General features: G+C 45.4%; 1 protein-coding gene across 1 annotated transcript in view; it reads right to left on the bottom strand.

Moving 5' to 3' along the window:
* Positions 1–2,501: 2,501 nt before the first annotated feature.
* Positions 2,502–16,830, bottom strand: part of LHPP (phospholysine phosphohistidine inorganic pyrophosphate phosphatase) — a 95,606-nt gene continuing 81,277 nt past the window's right edge. The window contains exon 7 of the mRNA XM_054382450.1: positions 2,502–2,810. Within this exon, the coding sequence (XP_054238425.1) occupies positions 2,720–2,810 (91 nt within the window). The 3' untranslated portion in view covers positions 2,502–2,719. The remainder of the gene's footprint in view (positions 2,811–16,830) is intronic.

Below are 16,830 nucleotides of genomic sequence, written 5' to 3'. Positions count from 1 at the left end.
CCCAGGGAGGGGCTGCCCAAGGTGGCCCCACTGGTGCCGGCTGCCCTCCCCCAGGGCGGGCGAGGAGGTTCCCGCTCGTCCTCCCCTCCATGACTTGATTGCACTAGAGCAGCTCAGTCTCAGGAAATTGCTTGTTACTTTTACTGTGTAAATAAAGCTTCCTGGTTCAATAACCCCCAGATGGTGTCTTGCCTCTCTGTGCTGTCCTCGTGGCTGGACGCTGCTCGGAGGTTGGGGGTGCTGGGGACAGCCTTGGCCCTTGGGGAAGTGGCACTGGTTGGGGTTTGATGGGGGAGAGCTGGATGTGGGTGCAAGAGCCCCACATGTCTCTCCTCTCCTGGTAGTGGGTCTAGCTGCACCTCCTTGGCATCTCCATGGGTGCTGGGATGGGGAGTGTCCCAAAAATGGGTGTGGGTGGTAGTGTCCCAGCCTTGGATTGCACCAGAAAACGGGCATTTTGTGGTGTTCATGGAATGTGATGCATCCCTCTGTGTTGGGGGAACATCTCCTGTGGTCCTCCAGCTGGACACTGGCTGTTACTTAGCTCTAATACAACCAGAGTTGTAGCAGAAAAAATGCAAGGAAAATTTTCTTCCCCAAAAGGGTTGTTAAGCCCTACAGCAGGCTGCTCAGGACGGTGGTAGAGTCCCCATCCCTGGAGGGGTTGAAAAGCCATGATGTGGTGCTGAGGGACATGGTTTAGTGGTGACCTGGCAGTGCTGGGTTAGTGGTTGGACTTGATAATCTTAAAGGTCTCTTCCAACCAAAATGATCCTACACTTCTACAATTCTAGGATTCTATTTAAGTGCCAGGTGCTTAAGGACAAAGATAATGCTCCACCCCTTAAAATCTAAACTCAAGGCAGGGTGAGGCCACATGGTGGGGGTGAAATAAACTCCTGGGGAACTGGGATGACATCTCCTGACAGCCACTGTAAGCAGCAAGGACCGTGGCTGCATTTGCTTGAGCAAGCAAACACTGTACAAAGTTTTCGTGACAGATGGCAGGATGTTTATCTGCCTAAACTTAGATTGCAGTGATAGGCTTAGTGTGCTAGAACAAGAAAGGAAGAATTACAGGATAAAAAAGAAATCATCAGTGATCCATCACAGCCCTGATGTTCAAACAGCATTTGTGGCATCCTCCACATGCACACGGATGCACACAGTGCTGTCCCGCACACTTTGGCTGAACTGCTACCCAGAGGATAGATAATGATACAAAAATCATCCCCCAAAGTTTGCAGTAAGGTCATTTTCCCAGCTGTAGTTTACTTTGTTAGAATTTAGTGCCCAGCCCACTTTCCCCTGCTGTCCCCCAGGGGTGCTGTGCAGCTCAGCAGCCAGCTGGTAGCTCTGAAAAACAAGGGTTTCCAGTGCTTGGAGCATCTATTTGATGTCCTTCAGTGACGAGGGTCATCTTCAGCTGCTGGAAACCTCTACCCCCTGCTTGAGAATGGAGAAAGCAGTAGCTGAATGCAGACAGAGGCCAGAGCAGGCTGCCTATGCATCTATAGATATACGCAACACATACAGAACTGCATACTTTTCTGTGGTCCCATGGGAGGTCTGAAGCAGGTTAAACCCAAATGGTCTCTGTCCACTCCAGTCTAAAGCACAAAGTCTTGCCCCAAAGGGTGCAGAGCTGCTGACATGGTTAAAAGGAAAGGTGAGCATCAGTTGAAAGTCAACAGCCCTTGCTTCCCTTTGGGCACAGGACATGATGGAGTAAACTTCAATCTTTAATTCTTCTACCTGGTTTGAGTCCCTGTTCCTGTCATGCTCTTGCCACATGCAGCATGTCCAGGTGTCAGCATGCACACTGCAGAACCGTTGGGTGAGAGAAACTAAAACCCCCATGCATCTGCTGGAGCACTGCAATGCCCAGTGGAAGGGAGCAGCTCATCAAAGCAATGCTCATTCTGGTTAGAAAAAAAGCCAAATCTCACTTCCATCTCTGCTTAGTGGAGCATTACTTGGCAGCCCTGTAGGTGCTGAGAGCTCTGGCAGCAGCATGGGATTGATCAGGGGCTAGAATGATGAAGCAGATGTTGGGTAGGCACATGGTGCTGGTGCAGGATGAGTCCCAGAGGATATTTGGTGAGTAGACCAGATTTGTCCCAGTCAGGCAGCTACAGCCATCAGGGAAGTGGTGGATGCCTGTTTGGTCTCAGAGACAGACACAAGGTGCCCAAGGCCACAACGGCTGTTCCCCTCCCCAGGGTTTTCATGCCACCCACAGCAAAAGGTACACAAAAGGACCCTATGCCCAGGGCTTGGTGGCCTCCATCACTCCTCAAGGAGATCCTCAATCCCATCTCAGGCACCTCAAAAGGCACAGAAAGGGTGAGTTAAACAGAAAACTCTCATCATGAAGCTCCAGATGGGGAAGAAATTGTCGCTTTGGGGAGAGCTAATTTTGCTCCCTGTGCTGGCAAAGGCACAGCACCAAGGGAAGAACATTCAAGACACACTGGAATACAGTAGGATTGGTGTTCTCTTTGATGAGGTCAGTAGTACTGTAAGCTAATTAATGAGTCACTTAGTACTGTTACATGAAATACTCAGCAACACAGGGTGTTCACCACCACCCTGGGAACGGCTGGTTCTGGGTCCATTAACATCAGATGGAGGTGAGAGAAGACAAAGTGGCCTCACAAAGAAACTGCATGTAAGAGGTCCTCCTCATTCCTTCTGATCGCTCACAGTGCCACTGGCTTTACATCTGCTGGAGAATAATGTCAACTGCTTCAGCGAGGTTGTTCACATAGGCATCAGGCTTCACATCAGGGTGGTTTTCATCACAAGGCCTGCAAAGGAGGCAGAAGGGAAAGACTGAACAAGGACAGGCTCCCAACCAGGTCCCGTATCACCAGCTATCATAGAGTGATTTGGGTTGGAAGGGACCTTAAAGATCATCTCGTTCCAACTCTCCCACCAACGCCCCGGCCCCCTGCCAACCTTCCACTAGAGCAGGTTGCTCAAGGCCCCATCCCACCTGGCATTCAACACCTCCAGGAAGGGTGCATCCATAACTTCCCTGGGCATCCTCTTCCAGTTCCTCAACACACTCACAGTGAAGAATTTCTTCCAAATATCCAGTTTAAATCTACCCCCTTTCCCCCAAAGCCATTCCCCCTCATCCTGTCACTACAAACACCTGTATAAAGGCCCTCCAAGGGGACCAAGTGACTGTAAAATACTAATTTCTTTGTAATAATCCTTAATTAGAGAGGAGGTCTTCAAAAAGTGATGAACAAAACTTCTCTCCATTTTATACCCTCAAACATGTTTCTTTCCTGGCTGATACATGAGAAAAAAAATTTAGGAGCTGCTTGAAATGAACATCTAGAAGAAATCTTCAGTGATAGACCCAGCACTCTTTGATTTATTAAAAGGACTTGGTGATAGATATCTGCTGAACAGACACAAATCCACCTGTACCTCAGCTCTTAGACACCAGTCAGCAAGGAAATGCCCTGGATACACTAAATGTGTGCTGCAGAAGGGGTGGGTGGTGTATATATATGTGTGTGTATATACACTGCAGGAAAGCAAACTAGGAAATGTTATTTTTACCCATTTGTCCAAATAATGTGGAATGACAACACACAGACTGCCCAGCCACCTACTCCTAGCTCCAGTGAGGTTAATGTTCAAACCCTCCTTAGATCCTGGGCAGCTACAAGTTCACCACTGCATATTGCTCAACGACCTCCCTGCTCAAACAATGTTACTGGAGTGCACTTGGGCTTCGTTTTTATCTGCTGCAGCCCTATTATTCATCCAAGCCAAATTACTTCTCTTCTGCTTTGCAGTTTGATATCCAGCAGGGTTACAGCTGGGACCCTAAAGTCCTCTTCTGCTACCTGTGGTGTAGACAGATGACCTCACTCACAACTCAAGGGTTTCAACAATTTTAAGACCCTCAGTATATGCAAATATGTATAAAATATCCTCACACTCAGCAAGCTTGCACATAACACTAAATTGGGCAGGACCATCGATCTGCTTGAGGGTAGGAAGCCTCTACAGAGGAACCTGGACAGTCTGGATCAATTTGCTGAGGCCAATGGTATTGAGGTTTAAAAAGGCCAAGTGCGGGCTCTTGTGCTTATGCCACAAGAACCCCATTGAACCCACCAGGCTTGGGTTAACAGTGGACTTGATCTTAAAAATATCGTACAACCAAAATGATTCTGATTCTAATAATACATTACTGCTATCCAGAAGACAATGAGAGGAATACACAGCCCTTACACAGCAGACATCTTCCCTTACAGCAGATGAGGTGCAGCAGAGCCTATGTCTTCCTTACCCAACCCATCTCCAGACAAGACTCTGCATCACTCCCATGGCAGGGACCAGCACCGTGACACCACCATGCCCCCACATCAACCATCCCTATCCCTGGACTTCATTTCAGCCTATGGCAGTTTGGATTTCTACTTCTGAGACAGATCATATATCACCTGGAGCAGGTCCAGGGAAGGGCAGCAAATATGACCAGAGGGCTGGAGTTCCCCTAGTACAAAAGCAGGCTGAGAGTTGGGGCTGTTCAGCGTGGAGAAAAGTAAGCTCTGGGGAGACCTCAGAGCAGCCTTCCAGTACCTGAAGGGGATCTACAAGAAGGCTGGGCAGGGACTCTTTACAAGGATTTGTAGTGACAGGACAAGGGACAGTGGTTTTAAGCTAGAGCAGGGCAGGCTTAAGTTGGGCACTAGAAGGAAGTTCTTCAAAATGAGGGTGGTGAAATACTGGAACAAGTTGCCCACAGATGTGGTGGAGACTCTGGAGATATTTAAGGTCAAGCTTGATGGAGCCCAAAGCAACATGATCTAGTTAAAGATGTCCCTGTTCACTGCAGGGGGCTTGGAGAAGATGACCTTTGAGGGTCCCTTCCAACCCAATGCAGTCTATAATTCTGTGATCTTATATGACCTACATGCTCACCACTGCCAAGTGGGGGGAAATGAAATAAATAAAACTGTCTGAATTCTAGGAAAGGAGAGAACTGGCACAAAACAAACTTCCCTGCTCTCTTGCCTTCTTCCAGGGCTTTGCCAAGGAGCTTTTCTTCCTGTCAGTGCCACCCCAAGAGCTGTTTCATGTGGCCTCTTCCTTTGTCTTGCAGAACACCTTGTAACTCACACAACTGCACACAAGTAGTCAAGTGATGTTTTTTCCACACCCCAGTTCAGTGTTGCTCTTTTAAGCATCTGTTGTAAGGAAGCTGCAAGCAGTAACCCCCAAACGCTAATGTCAACGAGCAACACTCCAAATGTAGCAAACAATTCAGGAGCTCAAGTCCAGGTGCCAGAAGTGAGGCAGAAAAGAGCTGTGTCATAAAACCTCTAAGCAAACCCAAGATGCTGGAAGATGAAGTTTTCTTCTGCTGACCAAAGGGAGCAGAGCCCATGGCTCCACATCAGCCTCTCCTCCAGGGGATTTGGGATGTTTCCCAGGCAAAATCCCTGGTTATTAAAAGACTTTTAAGATACCCTTCAGTGAACCACTGCTCTGGAGCTCAGCCCCCATGTCCTGAACATTGCTTCTATGCATCAAAGCCTCCAGGGACAGGGCAGAATAGATGTTGCTCTTGTGCTTTCAGCTTGGCTTCTCTTTTGGTGACTGTGACTCCTTCTGCATTGCACAATGGCAGACAGATCCCAAAATTGACAGTGGAGGTCATTTTTTAGTGCTTTTCTCTTCCATATTCCAGAAATAAACCCCTCTAAAAATATCTTTAATTTGCTAGGTCGGTCGAGGAATAAACTTGCATTGAGCTAACTTTAAACAGACTCCTTGTGCTTTGGTTTTTTTCTCACATGGGACTCTGGCTACAGAGAAGATCATAAATCAAAAAGACAGAAAACTGTATCCTGTAGCTGAATATCGAGCTGTCAGCAGTCTTGGCTGGAGCACAACCTCACTTGTGAAAAATCAACTGCAGCCTTGGGAGACACTCTTTTCAGCAAAGCAGGGCTCCTTAGAGTTGCTGAGCACCACAGCTTGGATTGTCTACACAAGGAACATCTTCCAGCCCAAGATGGCCATGAGAGCCATGAAATGTGGCACTTCATTTCTGTGCTGTCTCTCAGTGGCCACCTTGCTAGTGATGAGGGCAAGAATGGGCTTAGAGCAGGGAGTCTCTGAATCTGGGGTGATCCTTCACGCTTGCTGCAGGGACATACGACCTGTAGCTGCCCCTCTGTGCACAGAGCAGCATTGGAAGAACACATTCTTCAATAGAAAAAGCCACCCAAAATGATCTGTACAATACATCAGAGATATGAAGTATCTTTAGCATAGACAGAGGTCTTGAGCCTTGGTAGTTACTCATGTCCATCAAACCATCCTCAGGAGATGACTAAACATCCTCCTCACCCAGGGACCATTTATCAATGCCAGTGCTGCAGAAGCTGAGCAGCTATCTATAGCCCCATGTGCTCTGAGCCAGATCCTCCACCCATACTAAACCGGTTAGTTCAGATCAATGCTTCAGCCCCAGACATCAAGGAAGCAGCAGAGTGCTGCAGCAAACTGACTCTGCAATTTTAACTCTTGGTCTCTTGGTAAGAGAAGTTCCAGCATGGTATCAAGGTTACTGACCAGCAGAAAGCAATGGCTTCTTCCTGCTGAAGCACAAAACCAAATCCCAGATCATAAGAGGGAGCAAAAAAATCAGCTTCTGCAAGACTAAGAAGGTTCACTTATTGTCTGGGTCAGATTCCCACTTGGATAGGTTCTTTCTGACAAGCTAAATTCCCTACCTAGGGCTGGCTTATCAGCAATGGCCTCAAATTACCCTGACCTGCTAGGTCATTTTCTGTGGCAGTTCACCCAGGTGCAGGTGATTACCTGTGAGGAATGAAGGGGTCTACATTAGTTTGCATCATCCTTTGCAGGAACTACTAGAGGTTTTAAAGCAAATGAAGCAAATACATGCAGAAGAGAGCATTGCTAGAGACAGCATACAAAGATGTCCTAAAAAGCACAGACATAGAGTTAACCCTTTTCTTTCCCATACCAGTTGGGATTCCAGGTTTAGTCTGTGGGTCAAGGTGAGCGATGGTTGCTGCTGGCAACTGGCTGTGAATGTCACTGTCACAGGGGACTGTTTCTGCAAAGGGAATTGGAGCTGCAGAACATCTGTGAAGTAAAACTTGTGTCTGGGTGCTGAAGATGTCCTGCCAAGCCAGGAGCCAGTCATCCCACTGAAGCAAGACGAGGGTGTCTCAGCACCAAAGCCTCACATCATGCTGTCCCAGGAAACAGGAAGGAAGTTCTTTACAATGAGAGTGGTGCCCAGAGATGTGGTGAAGGCCCTATCCTTGGAAACATTCATGGTCAAACTTGATAAGCAACCTGATCTAGTTGGAGATGTCCCTCCCCACTGTAGGGGAGTTGAACAAGACGACCTTCAAGGGTCCCTTCCAATCCCAGGCATTCTGTGATTCTGTGAAGCTTCGCATACCAGTTGGAATGACTCTCAGTGCCTCACCTGAGAGCATTTCCAACTCCAATATGGAGTACAAAAAAGGAAACAACTGGATTATTGCAGGGACAAAATATTTATCAGACAGAAGTCTAAGGGGAGGCAGCTAACATGGACAGTCATGGCCACAGGGATGGAAACAGCCCCAGAATCCAGCTGAACCTAAGACCTGCTGAAACTTGACTTCAGGGAACCAGAGCAGGTGGGGATTGATCAACACATGTTAATCTGTGTTGATCACCACAGGTTAAAATTAGCTTTTGCATAGTTCTTTAAAAATAGGGGTGGGCAGGAAAAACAGCACACGGGGCCAAAACAAGGCACCAAAGTTAATTTGAAAAAGACAAATGATGTCACATTCCAGCAACTGAAGCTGCAGTCATTTGGCAAACCTTGTCTGCAGCACTGTGTGTCCCACCACCAGTGACCTTCCCAGCTTTCTGTGAGGGAGCAAACTCCAGCCCACCAACTCTCCCTCTGCAGAGGTATCTATCTGGGTCACCACACAGACTTCCCACTCACTCCCCAGCTAAACACTATATACTCCTGCTGCATAAAATCAGATGTCAAAAGCTTGAAACCCTTTCTCCTGGTGATGTGTTCTTCAGGGACTCTTACCACAGCTGTAAAACACGTGAGACAGTTTAACAAGATTTTCTTCATGAGGAATGTAAGCAGACACTGTAACCTCTGCTAGGTGCCTTGCAATAATTTTACTTGGTGCCACAAGTGAAACTCTTGTTCTTGTGAAATGTGCAATTTAATCAGCTTGGCACCAAAAACCCAAATAAATCAGAGTGACTGACAGCACGCTGATGGGCAGATGATGAATGGCTGTAGAGCACGTTTCCTGACGTTACAATGAGGGACAAACCTGCACCAAAGCTACTAAATGCACCCAGCACTGGAGCAGCTCCCAGAACTTCAGGGAACCACACACCTGGTCCCCATATGTCATAGAATCATAGAACAGAATCATAGAATATTGAGATTGGAAGAGACCTTTGAGATCAAGTCCAACTGCTGTCCTAGAGCTCACAATCCCACCACTACTGCTATGCTACTACCACTAAACCATGTTCCTAAAGCGCCACATCTTTTAAATAATGCCAGGGATGGGGACTCCACTACCTCCCTGAGCAGCCTGTCCAATACCTGACAACCCTTTCTGTGAAGCAATTTTTAAAAATATCTATCCTGATCCTGTCCTGGCACATCTTGAAGGCAGTTACAGACAGATCTCCCCGGAACAGGAAGAGAGGCTTTTGTGCTTAAAACACCAGCTTTTGGAGAGCTGCTGTGACAGCATGCATGACTCAGGGCAGAAGCTCTGTCCTCATGAAGCAGCTAGCACCTTCCTTTGCTCAGAGAGCTGGCTGCCATCAACAAAAGCTCCTACCACAAACCATGCAGCTGAGAATGCCTTCTACATTGCTGCAAAAGTTGATGGCCTCTAGAGACAACCTTGCCATGCCATCTCCTCTTGGCCAACACCCCTGCAAAAGTTCCAGACCATCAAATCCATGTTAGAGACCTCCAGCAACCTCCACTACTCTTACTCTTGCCTCTCAGAACTGCAAATACAGCTAACTGTGTTTAATTGCAACTCATTAAATTAAAGCATCCACAAACAGGTAGAAATTAACAGCCAAATTGTTTGCTGACACCTGATGGAAGTCTGTGGGCTTTCCTGTTAATTGTGCCTCTTTATGTTAAGCTGCTGCAGCTTTAACTGAGCAGAATACACCATCTTAGGTACAACACCTCCCCAGGCAACGTACCTCAACATACAGAAAAATACTAAGATTGAGTGGATAGGGGTTATCTTTCTACATAACTTATCTTAAAAAAATATATATTAAAAAAAAAAATCTTGGCAAATGCTAGCAAATATTTCCCAGACCATTGTTTTTCTGAATTTCAAGGTACTTCCCAGGGTGAAGTTCAAATGTTTATGTGCTGAAAGTTTAATTTGGAGTTTTGTGGTAATTTGTTTCTAATCAGTTTGCTGCACAGGGATGCTCTAATGGGCTCACAGACAATTCCAGAAAAAAAAAAAAACCTACTAAAACTACTTAGAAGAGCATGCTGAGAGTACTGTTAGGGCTAAAATAAGGGCATGGGGAGTACTTGGCATCCCTGCTGCAGTTTGTTCTATCAGGTGTTCCACTAGGTCTTTTTAAATAGACAGTTGCTAAGACCTGGGGTAGGCTATCACACTACAGAGCAAGAAGGTGAAAAATGGAAATTGTAACTGCAGATATGAAGTGAGGCTGTGTCAAAATAAAGAAATACAAGGAACAGCAGTGACCAGGAGAGATCACAAGGTAGAAGCTAGCAGTGTCAAGCTTCCACAGATATTGTATGTAAAGCTTGGGAGATAGTAAACACAAACATCTCCGATACTGCTTTTCACAGTCATAACGTTTACTCACACCAGTTACAAGTTATCCTTCAAACAATCCCAGTTCCTGTCACATCTCCAGGATGCACCACACCAACCAGCCCTGGAACATACAACACTGAGGAAGCAGATGCGACAAACAGTTGTTTTCCTCCACCCATCCCTATTTAATTTCTCTCTCAGGAAACACAGGACTTGTGAACACCACAGATTAGCAGCTTTGGAGATGGAAAGTCATTTTGTACAGACTGTGGATTGGACATACACAAATTCATCTTAGGAAATGCAGGACAGTGACAAGAAGACATGATGCTAAGAGCTGCTGTTGGGACAGAGGGTACTAATGGCTAAATGCTCTCATGTGATTATGCCAGAGCATGAGATTACTAGAACTGACTTCTTTCCACCTCCTCCAAAACCCCTCATGCAAAAATGCACTGGAAAGTCAATCTGGGTTGAACAAATATTTAAACAAGCAGAGCACTGGCTTTGAGGCATCTGGGCAGCAATTTTCCTTGTCAGAACTGCAGAGCTCTGTCATCTTGGAAAGGAACAGCAGCTCGCCAGGGGCCAGGCATTAAAAGTCTGTGCTATGGTGGAGAGGGAGCAAATGCTTGTTCTGGTTTTGGACTGGTTCCCAGCCCATTTGTCCCCACATATGGCCTGTGGACAGCTGGTTGCTATCAGGATGGGGGGACACTCAAACAGCTCCTTCTGCCACACAGGGCTCTGGTGCCTTCTCTGCCCATGATGAGGGCATTGTGTGTGCTCTCAGCTAGGATCTCCTGTGGTCCCATCCAACTCTGAATCCAAAAGTTAAGCCATCATGGCTTAAAAGCCAGTATAGTTCAGTGCTTGGGATGACAGATACTTGATCAGACTCCTGAGAGAAGAATCAAGTGGAAGGGGGTTACTGTCAACCTTGTGGACACCATTTTAATTCATCTCATGCAGTGAGGGCATGTATTGATATTATTTGTGCAACGTAACACTGTTAGGCCAACCAAGAGCTGGAGCAAGCAGAAAAACTTCAGAGAACACAAAATGTTTCTGCCTCTGCAGAGGTGCACATTCAGCCCTCAATCACCTGCGTGACCCCTGTCACACTGGCCCAGACCTGTATCACCCAGCATTGTCTGTCCAAAAGCAAGATGCTGTGCCCAGGCTGGTCACAGAAGCCTTTTCCTCACAACTGATAGATCCTGCTGAGGTGAAAGGAAAGAGTATTCATAAAAATCAATCTACAATTGCTTAGGTTGGAAAAGACCTTTAAGATCAAGTCCCATCATTCACCCAGCACAGCTGTTCCTGATCTTGGAGGTCTCTCCCAAGCTGGTTGATTCTGTGATTAACCTATCACAAGCAAGCATTCACCTCATGTTCATCCCATCTTCTTAGATAATAAGTCTGGATAGGAATCTCTGGAAGACATTTTTTTTTTCCTACTGACAATTTAAACCAGATGACAAGCTCATATCCTATAATTAGTTCTTTGACAACCATGGTAAGGTGTAAAGAATAGGGTCTGATTTTTAACTACAGTTTATCTGAAGCTAACCATGACTAATCTTTCCTCTTGCGTTACTGCAGTCTGCGAGCACATGGTGGAAACAAACCATATATTCTTGTTAAGCCCAGCAACCCCCAGATTGGATGGGGGTGGACTGAGGGACCAGAAGCTCTGCACATATGGATGCATCTAGTTTGTAATGCAAGCACAGCACAGATGTTTTCAATAACAGCAAGTCTCTCTCTCTCCCTCAAAAGTTAAAGGTACATTTGTTGTTTGTTCAGAAAACCTTAGAACTGCCCCTGCTTTGCCAAACCATCCCGTCTGACAGGGTGTTTGCAAGCACCATGAGACTCGGCTCTGCCTGCCTGGATTAATTATTGATGACCTGCATGACTGTGCCAAATGACCTTACTCAATTCAGTAGAAAATAATTTTAAACACCCCTGAGAAAGAATTTGGACATCAATATTTTCTTTGTGCACACAGACGAACAGATGTGCATCTTAAATGCAACTGATGCATTAATGGGATTTAATATTCCCACTCTTGTGTAAAGATTAAATTTCAAGCTCAGTGGTGCTCAGGCATCTTACTCTGCTAGGTATTTTTAAAAACCTTAACCTAAGAGAGTATTTTATTGCTTTCCTTTAATACATTGCTTACAAAATCCACATGAAATGTGTAAAATTAATGCTGGCTTATGCCCTTGCAAAGCATGGAGATTTAAGTTGCATCCAGATACTAGCAAGAAAGGAGCTTTGCAGATTATAGAAGAAAGAAGTCTTAAGATTTCAAATGCTGTTTGGAGAAGTTTAATTTAAAAAGTATTAGCCCAAATCTGCACCAATAACGTAACCCTCCAGACAAGACACTCCAAGAAACAGCACTGAAAGACTCTCTCACCAAGAAAGAATTTGAGCTACTCTAAGGAGAATAATATTTATCTTCAGATGGTGTTCACTACATCTGTCTTAATTTTAAATGAGACTGAAACTATGAGGTATCCGTGCCACTCCCAGGAAACTCCTGCAGACAGGCACACACGCAGCCAGCTCTCCTCCCAAAGAGCAGGAACAGCCAATGCCATACAGGTTAGAAACCAGCACCTCCCTGCTCCAAAACTTTGGGCACGCGAGAAACCAAAAAAGCAAAATTAAGAAATGCTCCACATCTTTCTCTGCCAAGTTTCTCAGCCTGGGCAAGACAATGACATGGTCATGTAGCAGGACCTGTCCACAGAGTCTCTGCCAGACTTCTCCTCCTTCCAGGCCAGACAGGAATATTACAGTCAACCTCATCACATTCAAGGATATCAGGAACCCACCTGTTTCTAAATAACCTCATGCTATTAACTGATATAGCAAAGGGAATACATATTTGGACTAAGACAAGAATTCGGCCTAAGCTTTAAATCACTACTTGATTTGTACCTTCTGAAAGAGCTCAGAGCCACCTGAGCACCCACAGCCCACCCAAACTCCAGTGGGCTCCTCAAACTTCTGTCCCTTTCAAAGCAGAAAATTTGCTACAGTTATTCCAAATTCTGGCTTATTTGCTTAAGCTATTCCGTAACTGAGAGTGGTTTAATCTTCTGTCTACACTTAGCCTGTATTTGAGGCTAAATCACAGCAGTTGCTCTATCACCCAGTGATCCCTCCCCAGCAGAGAAGGGGGACTGGGCAAAGGAAAGAAGACCCATAGGTTGAAATGAAAACAGATTTCATGAAACACCAAACTAATACCAATACAAAGTATATAAAATCATACTTAGCCCAGCAAAGGTATGATGATCAGAATAAATAGAAAGGCAGTCATCAGAAGCAGGAGAAACAAAAGGAGCAGGACCAATAGGAGACTGAGCAAGAGTCCAAGCAGAAAACTCACCTCTATTCAAAAAACTTCACCCTTTAAGACTGAAAAGGACATTTATGATCTGAGATCCACCTGTAGCCAACTTGGGTCAGCTGCCCTGGCTGACTCCAAACTGCTAATGGCCTGCAAACCATGGCTGGCCTAGGATTCTCTCCCAGCAGAACCAGAACATCTCTTTGGAAGCCTGCATGCTTTAAATGCCTGCCTACCTCTGCTAAGAAGATTTTATTCATCTAGGAAATGTTTTTGCTAATATATACACACCTACAGATGTATCCATACAGCACCATTTGCATGAAAGCAATAAGCTTTTGGACAAGGGAGTATCCTTTTCTATCTGCATGAGGCCTACAACAATGGTGATGTTGAACTTCTACCATATCTTTTTCTTCTTTTAAATAACACATTTCCATGCATTATTCTTAACTCTTTCCAGCCTCTGCCACTGGCTGTTCTAAAGTAAGAATGGCACAAGCAAGGGAAACAGCTCCATGCACATCACCAGAAGAGGAGCTCCTCCAAATCATCCACCATACAAATCTGCAAAGGTGGGAGCACACAGAGATATTTATTTTTCAGAGCCTGTATTAGCTGTTCCAAGTGATGAAGCTGATCAGCAGCTTTGCTTTTTGCTTTGTTTTTGTGATGAGAACACCAGGCCCACCTGGCTGCTGGGCAGGTAATGAAACAAGCCTTATGCCATGTACCTTAAACTCCTGGGCTACTGTATGGAGCTGGAAAAGGAGTTTCTAAATCCAAGAGAAAACAATACAATCCTGTATAGACCAGCAATAGGAAACCCACATTTGATCCCTTTTGTTTCTTTAACTGGCAATGGAAAACTTAAGCTAGGCTACCTCCCTCCAGAGACATGCAGGATGTCCTCTGTTGTTTACATTCACAAAGAAGGGAAGCTGTTCAAAGAATGACATGTTGCCTTTATGGACCATGCTTCACTCAAATATCTTGAGCTCTTTGGAGGTGTAGCAGGAAATGTGCAGCACCACTGCCCCACTGCTGTGGAAACACGCTTACTGCAGCCGTGCAGAGATGGCCACGACATCTTCCTTCTCCTCCTGGCTCTCTTCCACCTGGTCCTCACACCAGGAAGGATAACAGGGCTGAGGAAAGCTAGCTAGCACATTTTTCAAGGTGTCAAACCACATCTACGTTTGTGCTTAAGAATGGATTACAGAAAGTATGCTCAGCTAACATTGTTAGCACAAGTATTAAATCCTCAGCGCTCCTGGCGCTCAGCCCTCTGCCTGAACCAGGGGAATAGTCCAAGGCTTATACCCGCTTCCTTCCAGCTTTGAGTTACAGATGAAGGTTGCTGGTGTGTCCAACTTGCTGTATGCTACAGCACAGATGTAGTGCAGGCTCAGCATAAACACTTGACCCTGCTGAAGCCTTCCAGAGTTGTCCCAGTCAAGTCAACAGGGATTTTGCTCTATGTTGTCAAATCCCCAATTTGAAACAACTGAGGAGTGTAGCCAGCAGGTCAAGAGAGGTTCTCCTCTCCTCTACTCCATCCTGGTGAGGCCACATCTGGAGTATTGTGTCCAGTTCTGGCTAACCAGCTCAAGAAAGACAGGGATCTACTGGAGAGAGTCCAATGGAGTGCCACAAAGATAGTGAGGGACTGGAACATCTTTCTGACAAGGAAAGGCTGAGAGACCTGGAACTGTTTAGCCTGGGGAAGAGCAGACCAAGAGGAGATCTTATCAATACTGATCAATATCTAATGTGTGGAGGTCAAGATCATGGGGCTGGGCTCTTTTCAGAGGTGCCCAGTGACAGGACGAGGGGTAAACAGGAATGCAGGAGGTTCCACTTAAACATAAGGAAAAATTTATTTCCTGAGAGGGTGCTGGAGCCCTGGACCTGGCTGCTGAGAGAGGGATGTTGTGGAGTCTCCTCATTTTGAGAGATTCCAAACTCACCTATATGAGTTCTTGAGCAACCTGGTCTAGGTGAACCTACTTTAGCAGAGGGTTGGACTAGATGGTCTCCAGAGGTCCTTTCCATCCCCTGTCATTCTGTGATTCTGTCACTGGTGAATACTCAGACTGATGCAATAAAGCATTTGGGACACTTGGTTTCAGCTCAAGGTGTTGTAGCCCATAAGCTCTGCACAGGTAAGGTCTGTGTCCTGTACTGAACTTGCACAGCCTCCAGCACCATCTTCTCCACCAGTCTCCAGCTGCCATTTTCATAAATGTCATAACTAATAAGTACTGTGACCACCTCTAAACAGATTCTTTAAAATAGGTTCTACAGATTCTTTAAAATAGGTTCTGTGGGACTGACTAGGTACTTCCCATGGCAGTTTATTACTGACTGTTACTCACATGTGCAAACCACAGCTTGAAACCACAAAATCATCAGGACTCTGGTGTTAACTGGTTCTGTACTGCACACAGCATGCTCAGAACAATGGGACCAGGCACTATCCCTGCCATCACTTTGTTTTCAGACCCTACCACATTCATCCTCAGAAAGCCAAGATGGTTTCTCATTCAGTCCTTCACAAACTCCAAGACCTGGAAGTCGACAATCAGGCTGTGTAAGGTGCCCAGAAGAGCTGTGAACGAGAGGAGGGAATGACAACTCCACCTCCAACACAACACACAATCGAAGATGTCTCCATTTCATGTATTTGATCTCTCTCAAAGGCAAATTCAGAGTCTGAAGGCCATGGGAAAGATGGGAGAGCACAGAACTGCATTTCTAATGACAGTCTCAATGCACCAGTAAGGTGCACCAGTCCAGTTTTCAATGGTGTACTACTTGCTTAGGGACAGTACTTTTCTTAAATATTAAATCAATAAAAAAGACTTACAGGTTTAAAACAGAGGAGGAGAAACCCCAAATAAACAAAAACAGTGGCATGGAGACTACTTTACCTTCTCAGTATCGTAAGTATTTGCTTTATCTGAACATTGATATGAAGACTAGTTTCCTACCTTTGTATCAGCTTCAAATGAAGAGCAATCCTTTAGAGAATGAGAGACCCGTAACACTGGTTTTAGCTGTGGACAAGGTGCTTCTGTAACCTAACCTGGCTTGAACTGAAGTTTATTTACATTGCTTGCATGATACCTTTGAGAAAATCTACTGCTTAAAATAGTTCAAAGGAGTGCTTTGTACTAGAGGTTGAACAGCCAAGAAGACTTCATTCTCTGCACCTATTGCTAAATTCGTGCAAGGCATCTTAGGGTGGAGATATTTATCTACAAAGTTAAAAACAGCCCATCAAACCAAATTGCTTTCCAACTACATTTAAGACAGCACAGAACAATCTCTGGAGGGCTCATCAATCCTTTCTGCTTTTTCTTCCCAGTCTACAACGAAGCAGTAGCTTGATGTGTAGGCTTGGGGTGTTTATGGAAGTATAATAAAGATACTTTTGAAAAAAACCACCCAACCCTTGTGTGGAAAGGACTTAAGTAGATCATAAAGAGAGAGACTTCATCTTCATTAAGTAAAACATTAAAGGAAGTGTTCTAACTTACAGCACTACACATTAATGCTCAGCAGTGT

This window comes from Indicator indicator, chromosome 7 (assembly GCF_027791375.1).
Source record: "Indicator indicator isolate 239-I01 chromosome 7, UM_Iind_1.1, whole genome shotgun sequence".
NCBI lineage: Eukaryota > Metazoa > Chordata > Aves > Piciformes > Indicatoridae > Indicator > Indicator indicator.
The sequence above is the reverse complement of the archived record's forward strand: the minus strand, read 5'-3'. Positions and strand labels throughout refer to the sequence as shown.